The sequence below is a fragment of the Thalassophryne amazonica genome, chromosome 4 (genome assembly GCF_902500255.1).
Source record: "Thalassophryne amazonica chromosome 4, fThaAma1.1, whole genome shotgun sequence".
NCBI classification, from domain to species: Eukaryota; Metazoa; Chordata; class Actinopteri; order Batrachoidiformes; family Batrachoididae; genus Thalassophryne; species Thalassophryne amazonica.
The window spans coordinates 119,077,934-119,099,234 of NC_047106.1; the positions used below are offsets into that span (position 1 = coordinate 119,077,934).

Here is a 21,301-nt window from a genome sequence, read left to right on the forward strand (position 1 = left end):
TATGCCAACAATTTGTCTGACCACACCTCGTTTTAAGACTCACACCGCCATGGGTGCACAGATGAGCCCAAGTGCACTCACTATTTAAAGAACATAGGATGTGAAAATAACAATGACGCTGGTCGGACACAAGCAATGGCACTGAGTCCTGTTGAGTAGGCACACCACTTGGCAAAAGTCAGGAAAAGTTTTCTTTATTCAGTGGACTCCCAGCCACATCTGCCCCATTCATGCTCAGATTACGATGGTGCAACTTGGTCCAAATTTTTTCATATCTCGGTAATTCTGTCCGTATTTGGCATAAATTGAACATAAGTCACATCAACCCAACACCAGGTGACCTTGAGCCCAACAGAAGGCAGCTATACTCTCAAAATCTTTAAATATGTTCAAAACCATCACAGGTTGACCCAGCAGTGATGGGAGTTTTCCACAAATTCCTGGAAATCCAGGTTTTTAATTAGGGCCCTGTCACACCTTGATGATATAGCTAACGTATGCCGACAGCCCCGTTTCCACCCAGTGGTCCAGGTTGGTATTGCAAGGTGTGGTACGGGTTGGAACAGCTAAGTCTGGCTTGGTTTCCATTTCTACCACTGGCAGAACCCTTTTGTTTGGCAGGCGGAACATGTAAATATTGATGAGCACGTCAACGAGCATGCATACACTGTCACGCGGCCTCTCTACTCCACACAGAGGCCAAACAGGCTAATTTGACCTTTTTAAATTTAATTTAATTTAATGTTTGTCTTGGTGGATCATGGGATTTATTTTCAATGTGTGGAGAATGCTGAAGAATCGACTGATGCCTATGGTAAACACTGCCATGAATGAATGAGGTGCTGTGACTTTCAGGCTGAGAAACACACCAGGAGCAGACACAACAGAGGGATTTCTTTTAAAATGCTATGTTTTTTCCGCCAAGACAAAGAACTACAGTATTTCAGACATTGTTTTCCAAAATCAGGATGCTTTATGTGGATACGTTTTCTTCAGCCTGTGATGATAAATCTGATTGAAACGAACAGGTAAGATAAGACATTTTATTATTATGTGGCTACAATGCTACGCACGCTCTGATTGGCTGATTTCCGGTCTAATATTTTCCCATATCAGACCGCTAACATGACAATCAGTCGGCATCACGTATCACATTTGTTACAAACCAGAAACTAAAAACAGAAGTCGGACACGAATATACGAGGTCTGTTAGAAAAGTATCGGACCTTTTTATTTTTTGCAAAAACCTGATGGATTTGAATCACGTGTGCTTGCATCAGCCAACCTTGAACCTTCGTACGCATGCGTGAACTTTTTCACGCCTGTCGATTGCGTCATTTGCTGGTAAGCAGACTTTGTGTAAGGACATGTGTAGTGCGCTCGGCGGATTTTCATTGCAAGGAAAAAGACGGAACGACTGGAGCAGCGCCACATCAAATTTTGCCAGAAACTGGGCGACAGCCAGGTGGAAACCATTCAGAAGATTCAGACGGCTTTCGGTGACGATGCTATGGGCATCACACAGATTAAGGAGCGGTACAACTGGTTTAAAGACGTCCGCACAACACATAGCCGGCGCCACGAGGGGGCGTTTGGGGGCGACGCCCCCTCACGTCATCAACCTCGCCCCCTCAGATGTTAGAGTTATCAAAAAAATAAAAAAGAAAGAAAAAGAAATACTGGAAAATATAGCAAAATATTAGTTATTCAATAATATCACGTATTTAACAAATAAACCAAATTAATTAACTAAAGTAATTAATTTTAAAACAAACGGATATGGCGTGTCTGTGTTCAAGGGATTTGATAGGTTGAGGGTTGCGCTTGTCAGTGCGGCAGAGGGCGGTGTGTTTCCAACGCGTCGTGACGTCAGACGCGTCGCTTCGGAAGCGGCAAGGGGAGATTGCTACGTCACACTCTGGCTGTTTCCACAACCTGAATAAAGTTCAGCGATCACCATCTTGAATTTGCGTCACCTGAACCACAAAAAAACCTTTAAAAAACAGCAGTAGAACGATTCTCCCATCACCCTGCTGGGAGAAGCTTTTTTCAGCTACTTTTCGGAGTGACACCGACCGAGGGAGGACTGATGTCTTGGTGGGATATCGATCGAACTGCGACAGCGGGCCGACCCACACGGAGAAGCCGGCCTTCAGGCATCATCACTGGGCAGAGCGATCCAGGCCGCCGGGGTGATGGAGCAAACCCACTCAGTCCAAAATCTCCCACTTTTTGGTATATGCGAAGTCCCAGTTTGCCCAACGGAGTTTAGTTCTGCAGCTTTACTGAGGTGAGAATAATGTAAAAATAAAACGTGATGTTTACTGAACTGTGAAGGTTTAATGATCGGCTAAGGTTAGCTTAGCCTTTTAGCACAGTTGATCTGAGTGAACACTTTTAATTTGTAAATGGTTCAGTCTTTTTTATTTTTACCAAATAAAGCTACAGCTTTTTTCAGACACCACAAAAGCTCAGCTTTAAATAACTTATTTTTTCGGGCGTTTCTTCCACCGTTTTTTTTTTTTTTGCCATTTTTTATTTGTCCCAATCAGGAACATTTGCTGTGCAGACAACCAAACTTCCATTGATGAGCTGAACACCACGAAGTCCAGTCGAAAGAAAACATCGCTGCTTTTCAGCAACACCACCAGAGTTAAAAACTGCAGAAGAGACCTTCATCTGGTCCCGAGAATCCAGCAGAACACCTGCTTCTATATAAAAGGCTCTTCAACAGCAACTATTTTATTATTTTTTAAAAAGCTGTTTCATTTTATATTTTAACAATAAATGAACGGATCATTAAAAATGTCCACGAATCAAAGTCAAAAGACATTTGCACAAGTAGAAGCTCTCCACTTATTGTGCTCAAATTCATATTTTAGAAATGACTCTGTCCTGATAACATTAAAGGCAATTACATATTTTGACAAAATTACAAGTTTAAATGACTATACAAAAATACATCATGAGGTTTATGTCACAGAAATCCTACTTTACAATCACACTACAGTCATTGTTAAATTATTTCCTTTTGCATTTATAATAAACATTTGTATTTATTTAGTGTTTGTTTTTCTGGTTGAAATGAGATATAAATAATCTACCAGACTTAAAAAATATACAAGCTTCCATGTTATTTTATTTGTCTAAAAATAAATGTCCGAGGTTCCTTATGTTAAACAACAAATTATCTAATATGAAATAACAGGTGGTTTTAATTTACAGATGAAAGGTTTCTAAAGAACCATTTATTTATTTATTTAGCTATTTTAATTACACGTGTTCTAAACTTTTTTTTAACAGTAATCAGAAATTTTAAGGTAACAAACAACAAAAAAACATTTCCAATGATTTTTCTTCAGAAAACTGCTCTCTAAATATGCAGTCCTGTCACACGTTAATGTTTTGTACAGATCAGTGGTTTCTGCACCAATCGGATTGGTCCAATCCATTTTGTACAGATCAGTGGTTTCTGCCATGAGTCTTCCGTGTTTTGGCCCAACGCGTCGTTCCTATTGGACAACACGAAGGTACGTCACAGCTCACAGTTTTGAACGTTGGTGCACCTCATCTCGACAGAACACCGACTCTGTGTGGTATGCAGGAGATCACTTGACTGAGGGTCTATACGTTCAAATAATAATTAAAAAAATACTGTGATCACTCTTTACTCTTACTCAGTCTCTTACAATCGTGTAGCCTAAATACACGAGCTTTCCAGGATCACACCCAATTCATTACGCATGCTCAGAGGCACGTCTCCTCCGGTGCGCACTTTTTTTGGGGGGGGCGACCCTGCCCCCTGTGATAAACTCATCGCCCCCTTAATATTTTTTTTCTGGCGCCGGGCCTGGCCAGCCACGTTCCGGTCGGCCATCAACATGCTGAAATGACCAGATCATTTCCAAAGTGAATGCTGTGGTGATGCAGGACCGTCGTGTGACTATCCGAGAAATTGCAGATTCCACTGTGACAGAAGATTTGGCCATGAAAAGGGTGGCGTCGAAATTCATGCCGAAGGTTCGGCACGAAGCTGCTGACGGTGGAGCAAAAGCGCCTTCGTGTTGAAGTTTCACAGGACATGCTGTGACATGCCCACCTCTTCCACAATTTCTCGGATAGTCACATGACTGAAAAGTCACTGAAAGCCGTCTGAATCATCCAAATGGTTTCCACCTGGCTGTCGCCCAGTTTCTGGCTAAATTTGATGCGGCGCTGCTCCAGTCGTTCCATCTTTTTCCTTGCAATGAAAATCCGCTGCGCACACTGCATGTCGTCACACAAAGGCTGCTTACCAGCAAATGACGCAATCGACAGGCATGAAAAAATTCACGCATGCACACAAAGGTTCAAGGTTGGCTGATGCAAGCACACGTGATTCAAATGATTCAGGTTTTTGCAAAAAATAAAAAGGTCCGATACTTTTCTAACAGACCTCGTACTCCATAAATACCGAAACAGCATTGGACAAAACACAGACTGAAAGCTTACCAGCTAAACTGACCATCTGCTAAGAGGTGAAGTGTCAGGATTTCAGTGTCATGTGTTGTTTTTTTTTCCCACCAGATGGCACCCTCATTTTTTGTTTTACACCTGGATTATCTGAGTAACTGATTTCTGAGAGAACACCTGGATCATATGAGTGACTGATTTCTGATAGACTATTTAAACCTGGGCTTTCGGTTCATGTTGGCCAGATTCTTGGTTGATACATGTCCTGTCCGTGTCATGGGTGATTGTTCTCCATGCTATCAAGCCAGTCGATGCCAGATACTACTGTAGACTTTCACGTCTGTTCTCGATGCCTTGCTTAACCGTTTGCCTTGACAGCCTCCACGCCTCATCCAGAGATCAGAGATTTACCAGACTGCTGCACTGTGACCTTGAACACGTCTCCAGCTGTGCGCCCACATGCAGAAGCGCCCTGCAGCTTATACTGAGGTAATGCTGGCCTGGCCATCTAATCTCCACATTAGAACAAACTGTCTTCTCCTCGTGTTCCAGAACTACCGGGTACTGCCGCCAAGCGGACCTGGCCCCTGATACTGGCTACCGGTTCCACATGTCTCTGTGGAAAATCGCCGGCTCCTGGCGTGGAGGGCTCCTCGACCAAAATGCCAGTTAAGTTCTGCCCCCTTTCTGTGGGATTCCGTTCTCACATTCCTCAGGCTGTGACTGTACTCTGATAAAGATCTATTCAAGAACTCTGCTTAAGAACTGCCTGAACTTTGATATCAAACAGTTGAGAACACTGCCCAGCTGTATCAAGTCCTGCTTGATTGGAGCTGCGCTTCAGCCTGCAGCACTTGAACCTTGACCTTGGAGACCACTCATGAACTATGAACAATTGCCGAACAGTAACAGACATTATTTTAAGTGGTCTGTGATATCCCGTGTTAAATCCTGTGATGAACTAAGACTGTTTGTGCTACAGCGTGACAAGTGTATTCCACTTACCCAGTGTGTCTTCTTCCATAGTTCCTGGTTGCAAAGGCGAGTGTCCCGCCTGGTCCTGGTCCTAGAATCCTTAGTTGACACGTTTCTTCAAGACTGGCCCGGTATCTAGTAGCACCCGGATTTCCACCGCTAGAGGGCGGGCCAACTCTCTCCTCAGCAAGCCACTTTATTTTTTGGTTTTGTATAATAAATCTCCCTTCGTTTGTATTCTGTCCTGGTTATTGTTCTGTCCTGGTTATTGTTCCCTGCATTTAAGTCCATCGGCAAGTAATGGTACAGTTCGGTCTGGACCCCTAAACCTTAACATGAAGAAAATGAACAGGTCTGACTACAAGCCCAAAACCGTCAGCAGCTTTCATATTCGGGCAATACCATAAAGTCGCATGTTTGTATATACAATAGCCATATAATAAACACATTATTTACCTTGTGCGCAGTTAATAAACCTTTAATATTTACTATGTGTGTGAATAGTTTTTAATAACTGTAACAGTCTGAACTGTTGGCATGTGAACTGCAGCTTTCAGTTGTTCAGCGTTAGCAATCGCATATCTTAACTACTCAGTAAATTTTGCAGAGTAAAATATACTCTGCCGGGATAACAATTTGTTCCCAGTCTAAATAGAGTAAAATACACTCAATTATAGAGTGAAATAAGCTCTACCGTCTTGTCAAATAAAGTGTTTCTACTCCATTAAGAGTTGATTTTACACTGTGATAGAGTTGATTTAGCACTGTGATGGAGTATATTTAACTCTATTTGGACAGGGACCAAATGTTATCCCAGCAGAGTAAATTTTACTCTGCAAAATTTAAAGTGTACAACTTATGACCCGCGTATGTGGGATGTATGAGACATCAGTGATGAACATGGGCCATGGAAAAAAAAAAAGCCTGAAAATTTTTGGCAAGGGCCAAAGGCCCAAAGCCCCTGGTGGGGGGGTCTGGGAGTCCCCTGGAAAAATGTGAAATCTCAGATGCATTCCGGTGCATTTACCCACCAAATAAATCTCCAAAAAATTTAATTTTTTGTTGGGTCAAATCAATTTTTCCACCCCAGAGAAGAATCTTTTCATGCAACTTGTGCTACCGGTCTTTAATCCAAAAAACATACATTTCATACATACAACATAAATTCAAATGGAACAACAGAAGCATTTATGGGACATTAACAACTTAAACGTTCACTCACTTCTGAGTTGTGCTAGTTTTGGCAGGAGCTTTGGAGTTATTGATAATTTTTCTGTTCAAATTCTTGGCCACCTTATGTACAGATGTCTGGGTTTTCAGTTGTTTTCCCTGGGATTATCCCAGTTCTTGCCTGCGTTCATCTTTCTTTTCTTTGGCTTTTGTGTATTTTTTTAAAAATACAAATATTGCTTATATTGAAAGGTGCTAAATTAATTTATCCTTTTTTCATTTCATGTAAAAATAGAGGTGAGGGCTCTAGGAAAATTACTGCTTATATGGTTAGACCCTGACTTAAATGTTATAAAAAGTACATTAATACCAACATTTGTTGTCTTATGCATAATGCGAGTGATAATCAGTCAATAATCCTGACAGAGAAAGACAAAAGAAAAATTGCCATTCTCATCTCTTTCCTATAACCACTGCCTTGTTCTTCACACCGCCATCACAGGCTGTCCCTTTTCAAAATTGTGCAATCTTTCATTATGTTTCTGATTTTTTTCACCCCAAAACTTTAGAAAGATAGAACCATAAAATGCAGATTTAGCAGGCTAGAGTTTGCATGGAGACAATTTGAAGTAAATTCTTCCCAGACAGATGTTGAAACATGACAAATCATAAAAATCATGACAAATGACATGACATAACAAATCATAATAAAATCAAAGACTTACCGCAGTGTTAGCTTTTCTGTATAAATTATGATTCAAAGAGGTCGGGTTGTGGTTCTGGTACTTTTGCTCGACCCAGCCCCATTTTCTGACGAGCTTTAAATCATCTCGTGCAGCAGACCAACATTTCATTAATTTGTTTGTAGTTTCTGCATGGCACGTAGTTCATGATAAAATCTGTAACAGCATCTCTCATTGGCTGCTATGTGGACATGCGGCAGCACGTAACATTAATCCTTCAGTTTCGGTTTCACCACACAACAAGCCAGATTACTGCAGGTGTTTGTCATAAAATACTCTAAACTACAGCACTGTGCTCATAGAGCACAAACATCCGATGCTGAGTGAAATTCTCGTCGGATTGATGTTGCACTTTTAGCAGCTGTTGGTAGCTTCACCTGTTAGCTCCACTTAATGTATGATTACTGGAAAAAAATACACAGCTCGTAACAACAAAGTAAGCCGTTAGGAGAACCACTGCACAGTCCCCAAAAATATGATTAAATAAACACCCAACCCATTCATAGAGGGGCGTGTTCGGGCGTATTTTGTCACACGCAGAGCCATGCATGCTCCACCGTTTTATGCTTTAATGGGTTCTGACTTTCTGATTGGCTTAGAAATGTACATAATGCCAGAAGTACCCTACAAAAAAATCTTGTTTCGTTCACCACGTAAGTAAAAACCCAGATTTCCGGGAATTTCTGATAAACTTTCATCACTGGACATACAGTTGTGCTCAAAAGTTTATATGCCCTGGCAGAATTTTTGCTTTGTAGCCATTTTTAAGAGAATATGAATGAAAACACAAAACTTTTTTTGTCACTCATGGTTAGTGGTTGGGTGAAGCCATTTATTGTCAAACAACTGTGTTTCCTCTTTTTAAATCAAAATGACAAGAGAACTACCCAAATGAACCTGATCAAAAGTTTACATACCCCTGTTCTTAATACTGTGTGTTGCCCCCTTTAACATCAGTGACAGCTTGGAGTCTTTTGTGGTAGTTGTGGACGAGGCTCTCTGATGGTAAAGCTGCTACTGAATATGGTTCAGACTTTATTTACATCAATTACAAAGAAATACAAACAATATAGCACTCTATGGTAAATCTGCATGGAGTAGACAGTTCTCAAAAACTGAGTGACTGTGCAAGAAGGAGAACAGTGAGGAAACCCACCAAGACACCCAGACAACCCAGGAGAAGTTACAGGTTTACGTGGCTGTGATTGAAGAAATTATGCACAGTGCAAGCTTTGCATTTTGTATCACCAGTTATCCATCTTCATGATGAAGTGGTACAGAGGAGGATTTTCTTAAAAAGAAGACCTGAAAGTTTAGCTACAAATTGCCAGAAGGTACATCTGAGATGCAAGCCTGGATTTGATCTGTTTTGGCGAAAGAAAATCCTTCTCTGCTCTACTCCACTATGAAGCTAAGAGTAGTGATGCAACACAGTTGTTTGACAATAAATGGCTTCACCCAACTACTAACGATGAGTGAAAAAAAGGTTTTTGTGTTGTCATTAATATTCTCTTAAAAATGGCCAAAAAAGCAAAAAAAAATTCTGCCAGGGCATGTAAACGTTTGAGCACAACTGTATATTGGCAAAGTCGAAAATATTGTGCATGCCCAAAGTTTTTCGAGGTACTTGCCATATTACAATATATATCAGTGTGCTTCAATGTGTTCTTCACTTATACAAAACTTACCTATAACATATTGGCACACCAGCGTATGCCAGCATTTTTAATACGCTCCGCATACGTTGGCTAGATCATCAAGGTGTGACAGGGGTGTTACATGGTGAGCATTTCCGGGTTATTTTTGATAGCATACATCATAATCCATTATTGCTCTACACCCATACAGTTGTTGGCAGTAATGCACCGTTTTGGTTTGCAAACCACCAATAATGCGGAAGAAGGAGAAGAAGGGTTTTTCTTGTTTTCCTGGCCCTCGTCGTCTGTGGTCTGTCTACATGATGTTTGTATTTGTAAAATTGTTTGGAAATGTCTCTGATGAGATGTCACAATGGATATTAAGTCTCACATTTTCACGTCCTGATCCAAGACTGAACGATAATGTAACATGGTTCTGCCGCTCAACCTCACAGCAGCAAATGAGAGACGCTTTTACAGATTCTAAAATGAGCTCCATACTGAAAGTTCATCAAGAATAAATTCAAATGGGGCTAGTTGGACCAAAAGGACCAAAACACTGACCCAACATTTTTTAATCAACATTTTTTATTTATTTATTTAACAAGGTAAGTCCCATTGAGATCAAGATCTCTTTTACAAGGGAGACCTGGAAAATTTTTAAGTTTCCAGTTCACCTAATCTGCACGCCTTTAGATGTGGGAGGAAACTGAAGCACCCGGAGGAAACCCATGCAAACACAGGGAGAACATGCAAACTCCACACAGAAAAGCCACAGGTGGGAATTGATCCCATGACCTTCTTGCTGTGAGGCAATAGTGTTAACCACTAAGCCACCGTGCTGCCCATTTTATACAGAAACCCTCTTGGTAAGTCTTTGACTTTATTATATCATGTTTTTGATGGAATTCTTTGTCAGTGACATTATTCAAGTTATTTCACACAAATCAAAATGTGTCCTTGACGGATTTACTTCAAACTGTCTCCTTTTGCGTTCCCTCGCAATAGTTTTTGCGTTCCCTCACAATAACCTAATATCATATTAAAGCTCATGCCTATCGGAGCACACAGTGAGTGGAATCAGGTGGGGGGAGACTGAATGCATATGCATGCAAACACACACAAACACAAAGCAGACAGCAACAGGATTCACGAGAGAATGGGTTCCCATGAGATGAGGGAATAAGTTGCTACAACTTGCACAGCTGTAAGACTCCATATGAAATATAGTTTATTTATACAACAGTCACAGACAAAGCCTCCAGTATATTATTGTGTATGAGCCCCAGGTTAAAGTAACACTTAATCATGTTCTGGTTATCTGATGTGCAATCCATCCAAATGATTCAACAAACCTGTGTGTAACCAGGCTGGAAATATGGACTCAAACGTTATTGCGAGGGAAGGCAAAAGTTATTTCGAGGGAACATAATAATATTGCGAGGGAACGCAAAAGTTATTGTGAGGGAACGTAATAATATTGCGAGGGAACGCAAAAGGTATTGAGAGGGAACATAATAATATTGCGAGGGAATGCAAAAGTTATTGTGGGAATGTAATAATATTGCGAGGGAATGTCAAAGTTATTGCGAGGTAAGGCAAAAGTTATTGCGAGGGAACGTAATAATATTGCGAGGGAATGCAAAAGTTATTGTGAGGTAACGCAAAAGTTATTGTGAGGGAACGTAATAATAATGCAAGGGAACGCAAAAGTTATTGCGAGGGAACGCAAAAGTTATTGCGGGGAACGTAATAATATTGCGAGGGAATGTAAAAGTTATTGCGAGAGAAGGCAAAAGTTATTGTGAGGGAACATAATAATATTGCGAGGGAATGCAAAAGTTATTGTGTGGTAACGCAAAAGTTATTGCGAGGGAATGTAATATTGCAAGGGGATGCAAAAGTTATTGTGGGGAACGTAATAATATTGTGAGGGAATGTAAAAGTTATTGCGAGTGAATGTAATAATATTGCGAGGGAACGCAAAAGTTATTGCGAGGGAACGTAATAATATTCCGAGGGAACGCAAAAGTTATTGTGGGGAATGTAATAATATTGTGAGGGAATGTAAAAGTTATTGCGAGGGAATGTAAAAGTTTTTGCGAGGGAATGTAAAAGTTTTTGCGAGGTAACGCAAAAGTTATTGCAAGGGAACGTAATAATATTGCGAGGGAATGCAAAAATTATTGTGGGGAACGTAATAATATTGCAAGGGAACGCAAAAGTGATTGCGTGGTAACGCAAAAGTTATTGCAAGAGAACATAATAATATTGCGAGGTAACACAATAATCTGGGCCAAAAAAAAAATTAACCACCATGTCCCTAGGTGGGCTTTGTAGAAGTCAGACATTGGTGTGAAAAACGTTTGTGTGTCGTTTTGCACCACACTTAAGTTGTGAGTATCCCAGAAGTGAATAACAATCTAATTTAAACTCAAATCAGTGTTCCTGAGAACTAAATGTTATATTGTTGACTTAATAACAGTAGATGCACCTTTACTTGTATCAGATTTTATTTTAGTTCATTTTAATACACTATCAGTTGTTATAAAAGCACAAATTGCTGAAGTCAAATGTTTAGATAAATGTCGAGAGAGAACTGCAACAGTCCAATGCAAATATGTGCTCTTATCAAATAGTAATAACACCGTATTATGATCCATGTGACAGACTGCATATTAAAGTTTTGTCAACTTGCCAATATGGGAAAATAGAGTGTTTTGTATCATCACAATACAAGTTGTGTGAAAAGACTCTTCTCTGGGTTGGAAAAATTAACCTGACCCAACAAAAACACTGGTCAACAATGGTTTTGCTACCTGGTGAATATTAGCTGATATAAGGTATTTCAGGTATGCTGATTCCAAATCTGTAATCAGAATTTGTCTAGCACATCTTGAGTTATGCACATGCCAATATTTAGCTAATCTATTGCTATTATGGCGCTTCTCATGCAAATGTAGATTGTGTTAAAATTTTCTAATTTTAGAATAAAACACAATTTAGCACTAATCTGGGTGATTTTGGGTTGCTGAATCCAAATATGGTAAAACAATTCAATCAATAAACTGCCAATATTGAGGGCCAACATTGCCAGAAATTTGTAATTTTTTTTTATAATGATTGCTTTGATCAGTCTACAGATGAAAACCACGTTTTTGTGGTACATGTATATCAAGTGATGGAATACTGCTGGAGCACTGAATACATACATACATACATACATATATATATATATATATATATATATATATATATATATATATATATATATATATGATTAATCTAGCCTCAAAAATAGTTTGTTCAATGTTCTAAAATCAGAAATGCAAAATATGAAAAAGAGACCTAGCGATATTTGGCAAATGCATCAAATCTAGCACACTGCAAATGTTTATGAGAAAGGAACAATCTATCAAAATCAAAATCAAGACGTGGCCGGAACGAGTCCAACACACAATTGGAAAACACAATGTAAAACACCAGGCATTGATTGATGCACAGAAAGTATACCTTCCTCCCCTGCATATAAAACTTGGCCTCATCAAGAACTTTGTGAAGGCATTGGATCATAGCTCAGATGGCTTTAAATACCTGAAGCAAAAAATTTGGGGTAGTCCAAAGTGATGCCAAGCTTAAAGCTGGGATTTTTGATGGACCTCAAATACGTGAGCTTATTAGAGACAAAGACTTTCCATCTAGGCTCAGACCCCTTGAACTAAGAGCATGGGAATCATTTGTGCAAGTGGTACAGAATTTCTTGGGCAGCCACAAAGCCACAAACTATGAAGAACTAGTTGACAACTTGCTCAGATCATACAAACGCATGGGCTGCAGAATGTCACTTAAGGTTCACTTCCTGCACTCTCATCTTGAGTTCTTTCCACCCAATTTGGGTGATGTGAGTGAGGAGCATGGTGAAAGATTCCACCAAGATATCTCTGAAATGGAGACCAGGTACCAGGGGCGTTATAATGCAAACATGATGGGTGACTACTGCTGGTTTCTACAGCATGAAACGTCTGTGACCCACAAGTACAAGAGCAAGTGTTTGGCTCACTGTTAAGACTAATTGTGGAGTGTATTAATTTGAGTTTCCTCATAATGATTGATATTTTGGTATCTGTGTAATTTTTTTCACCAGTTGTGTGTTCATTTCTAATAAAATCATTGAGAACAATTTGGCGACTGGCGTTTATTGGTATCGTCACATAACTCAAAATCTTGACGTGCTAGAGAAATTCTGTTTGCATATTTGAAATCAGCATACTCAAATTAGTCAAAATCAGTTGTTTCTCTTCAGGTAGCAGACAAAAAGTTTTTTTTTGTTGACCAGCGAAATTTTTATTTTTTTGCTGATTTTTTTTGGTGGGTAAATCGACCTGAAAATGCACTCAGAGATCTTCTGCACTCAGAGAGCATCTGAGATCTCAAATTTTTCTGGTTGATCTTAGCTGATCTATGCCAAGCAGTATCGAGATCTCACTCGGGACACAAGAGGAGTGAATGATGTGCCAGGTGTACCAACTGATTAAGATAGGGATGAGAGGTGTTCTGTATTTGAAGGGGGAGGGCAGTCTGGCAAGCACCTCCTTTCTGTTTACAGTGACAGGTGGTTTCTGGGAAATCTGAAAATGTTTGTTTCAGATGCATCAGCTGAGTGTCATGGGGTCATTTTTAACTACAAACTTTAATATTTGTCTTCATATAACAGCTGAGTGGATCCTTGTCATTGGATTGGTGCTTTGTATGTCACGTGACATGGATTATTCGTCCCATCTGTGTTGCATTGCATTTAGAGTGCAATTTGGTTCTATTGCACTCTGCACACACACATGCATGCGTGCACACAACATGCACACAAAACAAATCCACTGCGCTGTAAGCCATCTGGATGCATTAAGAGCTGTTAGAAGGAAGTTAGAATGAAAAGCTGAACTAATATCTGATCTGATTTTTTTTCGCTGAACTGAGGAAGTACACAGATTTTTTTTTTTGGAAGTACATGAAGTTGGTGCACTGCATCACGGATGACATCGTCAGAATTATTTTTGGACTCGTATTTAAAGTTCGTGTTGGATTGTTGATGTCAGAGCAGCAGTGATGCACCAAAGCTGGAATTTCTGATGTGAATTTCGCTGGAGTGAGGATCGCACACAAACTCTTTATCTTTTTTTTTCTGGAAGTACACAAAGTCGGTGCAGTGCCACACCAAAATGTAAGTTGTTGTTTATAAATTAATAAAATATCAAATGACAAGGATCTATTTTAGCCATTATATAAAACAAATAATGAATGTTTTTACATTCTTTCAATGGAACAAATATTTATTTTATATTTTATTTATTTATTTTGCTGAAATATTCATACCATTGAACTCATAAATATTCATTATTTGTATATTACAACACACTTACAAGTTATGATCCCTGTAAGACTTTTCCTGACTTTATCTTTTTATGTAGATCTGCCTCCATATGGACTGGAATCTGTTTAAGATAAGGAACATTTTTGCTGGATTTTGTGAAAATCCATTAATTAGTCAAATAGAAATTTTCTAATTTAAATGAAAATGTCCTGGCTCACCCCTTTACCAAGATTATTCCTTGATATTAACTGCATCTTAGATGACAGGTCCAAATCTTTACACCAACTTTCATAAAAATGGGTTCAGTATTTTTTTAAGTAATGGCAACAATCTAAAATCCAAAACATAACCTTCGCAGTGGCGGTAGTGAGTTAATGAGCAGTGATGCACTAAGTGCCATTAAATAATAATTCACTTACCTTCAGAGATATGCAGCGATTTTAACGAAGAAGCAGCAGCAAGGTTCGGCAGTGCTGGTCGGAGGTCAGCGTGACAGTGAGGGGCCTTTTTTGGTGCCGGAGACAATCTGGCTGTGCTACTGACTAACAGCAGATTGAGATTGTCCTCTGACTCTCCATCTGTGTGCCCTGTATCCTCCTTGGAGCTGGACTCAGGGCTGCTGACACACACAGTGCTCCTGGGGCCATTTGAAAGGTGTAATGGTATCCGGTGGAGGTCTAAGATGGACCTCTCCTTGACCTGGACATAGGAAGTTGATTTGGAGGCACTGTTCTGTTCGGAAGAATGGGAGGACAAGGACTCCATGCTGCCCATCGGGGTGCTGCTTCGACTGCTGCTGAAAGCGTCACCTATGCAGGGACCAGAGAAAAGGCACACAAAGCCCTCATTAAAACCTGCTGGGAAACTGAATGAGTGTAGAAGCTTCTCGAGACACACCAACCCAGAAATTCATACTTTCCAAAAAAAAAAAAAAAAAAAAGAATCCAGAATTACACTTTTAGCATAAAAAAACCCTGTTTTTTTTTTTTGTTTTTTTTTGCAAACCAAAGTGCAGTTCCATCTGTGTACTAGAAGGTGGTGTAGGAGCATGAGGAAAACTTCAAACATTCTTAGATTGCTTTTGAACATGTTAATTCAGTTAAAATTCCCTCTAGTATGTCAGTTAATTAATTAGTTAAAGCTAAATAACCAGTACAAAAAAAACAAAAAAAACATCAAAATGCAGTCTCTGACCTCATGCTGCAGTGGGGTCATCTATAACCCCAGACAAATATTTATATGTGATATTATGATATTTTTAATCAGAAAAAATAAGTCCCATCATGAATTTGTCAGTCGTACAGTTTTACATATTTTGTTTTTAGTGGAAATGTAACACTGGAACATTTATGGCCATAGAAAGATATGGGCATATTAAAAAAAGTTACAAGCTTTGATTTTGTCATATAAAATCAACAATTAATTATATTATAACTTTTCAGAATATCTGTCATAGATAAAGGTGTGGTAAAGGTATGATATATGCAAACAGAGCCATTATAAAAGTATGAACTACAGTGGTTAGAAATGACTCCACCCACTCATCTTAGTTGCTTAAATAGCTTGGTTGCTTTAGGGTTAAAATACCTTTAGGGTTAAAATACAAATTAACAAAGATCAAAGAAAAGAAATGAGGAAAATGTATTTTTATTTTACTGTTGTATATTAACCATGTGCCCTGCGACAGACTTGCATCCTGTCAAGGGTGCAAAAAAAAAAAAAAAAAAAAAACAATAAACAAAAGAAAAACTAACACTTTGACCCCCGCCCCCCAAAATACACACAAAAGTAATATGTGGATTTGGGCTCTATATCATTTCTAGAATTTGATACAATATGATACATATCAGTGGATGTCCGATACTCAATACACATCACAATATTGATACCTTTATGTGCTTAATATTGCTAATATAAATTGCTAATATAAATTTAAATGCATGCATAAATTGTAGTGTGTGGTCTTGGTGTGCAACCCATCTTATTAATAATGCATTCGCACTGCTTAATGTGTGTTATATTAGCATTTTATTTTGCACATTTTCACCTTTTCTTCAGTGGAGGGCACAGTTCCTCTAAGCATTAATTAGCCAAGTTAACGTTTTCATTAGCACATTAGCTTTTCAGCTAACTTTGAAAAGCTTCAGCGGCCCAATTATCTTCCACTAAATTTAGTTCTGCTAACTTTCAGTCCACTCACATCATTTTGCTGGCACAGTGAGTAAAGCTTAACAGTCAAAAACGTTTGTAAACCCTAAAATCATACGTTAGTTCCTGTCTGTTGTGTGTCAGGCCACTATGAGGAATTCAGCCCTCCCCCAGCAGAAGGGGAGCAGGGCGGCTGCCGCAAAGAAGTGTCATTTACTTTTCCCACACAACAACATAGACGGAGGCAGAAGACATCAAACTCAAGGCACTTTTCACGCATGGTCACAACATAACTCTTTAACAAAAGGACTACGCTACTTGAACTAGAAAAACACAACAAATCTATAACACTAACAACACTGCTAAACCAACATGTACTACAATGACAACTTAAAAACAAACAAACCCCAAGCTCCCATAATGCATGACAGCAACAAAACAATTCAGGGACAGCTCACCTGTGTTGCGTTCAATACGACTGGTAAACTCTGCACATCATCATGAGCTCCCCTCTGAAGAAAACCCATGTAAGTTTTATCTTTACATAAAAATACAGCAATAAGTGTCTTTTCACTTAAAAAAGATCTGCATGTACACTCTGTCTTTGAAGCAGACACACTGTTGATTGCTGTACATATGGTTGTCCATTTGGCTGCTCCCGTTTTGTGTTTGGGGTCGCCACAGCGGATACAACCAGATCCGCATTGATATTTTGGCACAGGTTTTATGCCGGATGCCCTTCCTGACGCAACTCCAGTTTTACCTGGAGAAACACACACAGCCGCTGGTGTTCCAAAGAGGTCTCCCATCCAAGTACTAACCAGGTCCCGCACTGCTTAGCTTCTGAGATCTGACGGGATCAGGCTTACACAGAGCAGATCAGCTGCATCAATTGCTGTACATATATCTATATCTATCTCTCTCTATATATATTAGATTTTTCACAGTTATCTACAACACTTATAAGCATTTTTTTTTTTACAGTTTGCGTTTATGACAGATGGCCACAGGTGCACCAAACCTTCTCCGGGCTGCTGCTTTTACCATGACTGCATCAAAATGAACAGTTATCACTTAAAAACGAGTCATCATAACACAACATGTGTTAGCGTGCACGCTAATGTCCGCTAAATGTCTTTTATATCATTTCAGAGGTTTTATTAGGTTCCAAAAAGAGTATTTTCAGTGTTAGAAGTGCATTTCTCGCTAGATTTTACATAATATATGACAAAGAGGCTATATGTACACAGCTAGCAGAGTTTGCAGCTAGCAACCAGACTGTCAGAATGTCATGGTGCAGCTCTACTCTGATTGGTGGCCACTAGAGGTGGACCGATCGATCCTAATATTGATAACATCGATACCAACACTGGTATTGATATTGAAAGATCCTCATGTAAAAAGATTGATACTCAAGCTTTTTTCTCTCCCGCATGCACTGACTGCTGCGCACGCATATTCATCAAAGTCTACTCTCTGTCTGTAAAAGCTGTGTCACACAACACAGAGCAGCGCACCCTCCCCCCTCTTTTGTTGTTGCGCAGTCACGTGGCTCAGCGGCGCCAGCCAACAGCCATGCAGGTAGGCTCAGCCTGGCTGGTCCACTCAGTGCTCTCCTCGAGTCAGCCCTCTACCTCAGGAGATTTTGTTTTAAGATGTGTTGACTGATATTTTAGTGGTATTTTAGTGTCACGTACAATGTTTGTCGAAATTCTATTTGGGATCCTTTGGATCTATGAGGCTTAAATATGAAAAAGTATCGGTATCGGTATTGATAATGGCGATACTGGGCCTGTATTTACTTGGTATTGGATCAATTACAAAATTCCCGGTATCGCCCACCTCTAGTGGCCACTCCCGCCACTCAAAAACTAAAGTGAACAGATTGCAACAGAATGTGACTTTTTAACCTCTTAAAATACCTCTTAAAATAGGTCAAGGTTAGGCATGCTTGAACTTGTCTAAGGTCCCAAGAATTTTACCTGTTAATTTGAACACTGTAGCAGTAATAGGACAGGACTTATGCTGAGCACAGATGGACGGACGGACACAAAGCCTTCGTAATACCTGATGGCCATATTTGATAGCCTTGGGTAATAAATAAAAACAAAGCAGTAGTATCTTTTTAACTCATCACGGGTGTACCGTTTTCTGTTTTTAGTTGCTGTTGGCTTTGTGCTAACACAAACAAATGATGAACACACTTTCAACGAAAACAAAGTGTAAATTTGTTCATAAAACTCATCGGGTGTGTGCTGCTCATTTGTTGCGTCTCCACTGTGATATAAGACACAGTGAACTGACACAAACTATATTTCAACTTGGAACTGCTTCACAAAACAGTGAACTTGCCACATCCAGCGCTGACCTATTGAAAACATGGGACAGGAATACCGGTACTGATCATGTTACACTGGTGCTTCAATAGTACCATGACCTGTTATAGATCCCTAATATAGACAGAAAATTATTTGTGTATGTTTTTTATGTCTACAGCTGCTGCCCATGGGTCATGACGATAGACTCTGTTGCAGACTGCTGCTAACTCCCATACAGGGGCTGCACAGGACAGACACACACACAACATTCTACTTATATTTCTCATACATAGAAAGACATAATAAATGTCACATTTAATTTTACCGAGGCAGTGGATGTCTTTATTAAGGGCCCCTTCACACATAACATGATTGAAGCCGACTGGCACACGAAGGAGGAATTGCATGCCACTTGTGAAAAATCTGAGCCACCTCTAATGCCTCGTACAGCTGTCGCCACAACCATTCATGCACGCAAGTGGCCAAAAGACAGCGAATGCCCTGTGAGTGCCCATTCAACCCCTGTCTCAGCAGGTGTCGGCCAAATTCCAGGTGCCACACACAAATCTCTAACACCGCTCGCTAGGCACTTAGAAAAGGCGTGATTATTTGCGCTCCTGGCACGACAGCAGGCGACCACATTCGAGCTGTCTGTGAAAAGTGTCTAAGGGCCCCACGAGTATGGCATAACCTAGCAACACACGTGGCATGCCTGTGTGTCACGCGTGACAAGCCCCCGGAACACATGTGGTGTGCGGGGGGGGGGCACACTTGCATGAAATGTTGATATGTATCTACAGACATGATCACATGGGGACCGGCCAGCCACGTCTGAGTGCACACAGCACAGCAAGGTGCCTCTCAACTGATCGCCGGCCAGCCACACACTGACAGCTGGAAATGATGGCTCAGTGCACACGACGTGTTACATTAGAATCACAGAAACCACAGGCAGGACAGGTATACAAATAATTACAATGACTACATACACAATTACATAACAGATAACTAAAACGAATTATCACAGAACACAGAAACAGAGAGAAACACTTTGTTCTGTGCACTGAACGAACAGGTGGCTGTGGCCCCAAACAGCAGCAGTTGTTGAGATCTCTGGACCTGCAAGTCACAGATGGAGAACACATACCATGTTTTGAAGGATACGACCTTACAAGTCCACGCTGTGAGGCACGTGCGTGTGCATGCTGTGCTCACGTGGAAATACATAAAAACATATATTGCCTTTGCCACGGGCTGGAGCGGCCACTCAGTGTGCACACTGGCAGGCTGCTCCATGTGAAAAAGATCGCCTTATCATGTGAACACTCATCTGGTGATCTGAATGTCACATCACTCACGTAAGCTATGGCCCACATGACGCGGTGTCTCTCCTTTGGCGCGCCACTAGCTGGACATGCGTGTGGGCCGGCTGGATACACCGGGCCAGCAGATGTGGACATGATAAGCGCGCACTGCTTGATTCATGTCATTTTATGACTGTATGTCTATGACCATGGGTCATCAAAAGAGGAACAGACTGTTGACTGGAACACTGTTGCACAATCAATGCAGACACATGTCTGCATTGATTGTGCAACAGTGGCTCAGTCAGCACCACATTTCCAAGCATACAAACTTAACAGACATAATCTCAGCCCCTGAAATAGCTTTTAGCATTGGCAAACTGTGGGTGCAGACCTCACCTATTTACATGAATGATCTTCAGGAATTTTGTGCACTCGGATGGACACACCACAAATTGCATATTTGTGAAAACAAACATGTTAAATAGGCAATATGCGGTATTTTCATTGGTGTGTGGATGTGTTTGTGTGAATGGGTGAATGTGAGGCATAACTGTAAAGCACTTTGTGCATCTGATGCAGATGGAAAGCGCTATATGAATGTAGTCCATTTACCATATTTTGCTCATTTGTAAGACACAAATCCTCAGTGCATACCATGAGTGAATCAGCATACACGTTTTTTGCACACGTTTTTCCACATGCAAACCTTCTGTAAATCAGGCCCTAAATGTGAAAATTGCCAGGACAGAGCACAGCAGCCATTAGGTTGTGCACCATGGTGCAGAAGTGTCTGCTGTCGCTAAAGCTGCATATGTGAATCTGTGCTGTGTTATGAAATTGAGCAAAAAAAAATGAAGCAACAGAGGTTCTGTAAAGTTGAGAAACATGTGTTTGTGCACACCACAAAGCTCTGTGTCTGGGACAGTTTGTGCAGGAATGCACGGACACATTAAGTCACTGTGGTAGAGTTTGAGAGATGGATTAGGGGATGTCTTAAAAACTTGGAAGAGAAAAAAATCTTTTTCACAAAGACACCATGTTTATATCCACTGAACATTCCAAGGTGAGTTTTCCATCCAGTCTTTGGAAACACATATCCAAATAAGGATATAAAACCAAACATATAATCAACCAATCTCCAGACCAGTGGTCACCGGTTTGTAGGTGACATTTTCCATCTATC

General features: G+C 40.2%; 1 protein-coding gene across 4 annotated transcripts in view; it reads right to left on the reverse strand.

Annotated features, from left to right (window-relative positions):
* LOC117508672 (rho GTPase-activating protein 42) overlaps positions 1-21,301 on the reverse strand; it is a 356,336-nt gene that overhangs the window by 12,193 nt on the left and 322,842 nt on the right. For 2 of the 4 annotated variants that reach the window (XM_034168483.1, XM_034168481.1), the window contains one exon: positions 14,765-15,166. In XM_034168483.1, the coding sequence (XP_034024374.1) occupies positions 14,765-15,166 (402 nt within the window). The remainder of the gene's footprint in view (positions 1-14,764; positions 15,167-21,301) is intronic. The other 2 variants (XM_034168484.1, XM_034168482.1) reach the window with 1 other exon arrangement.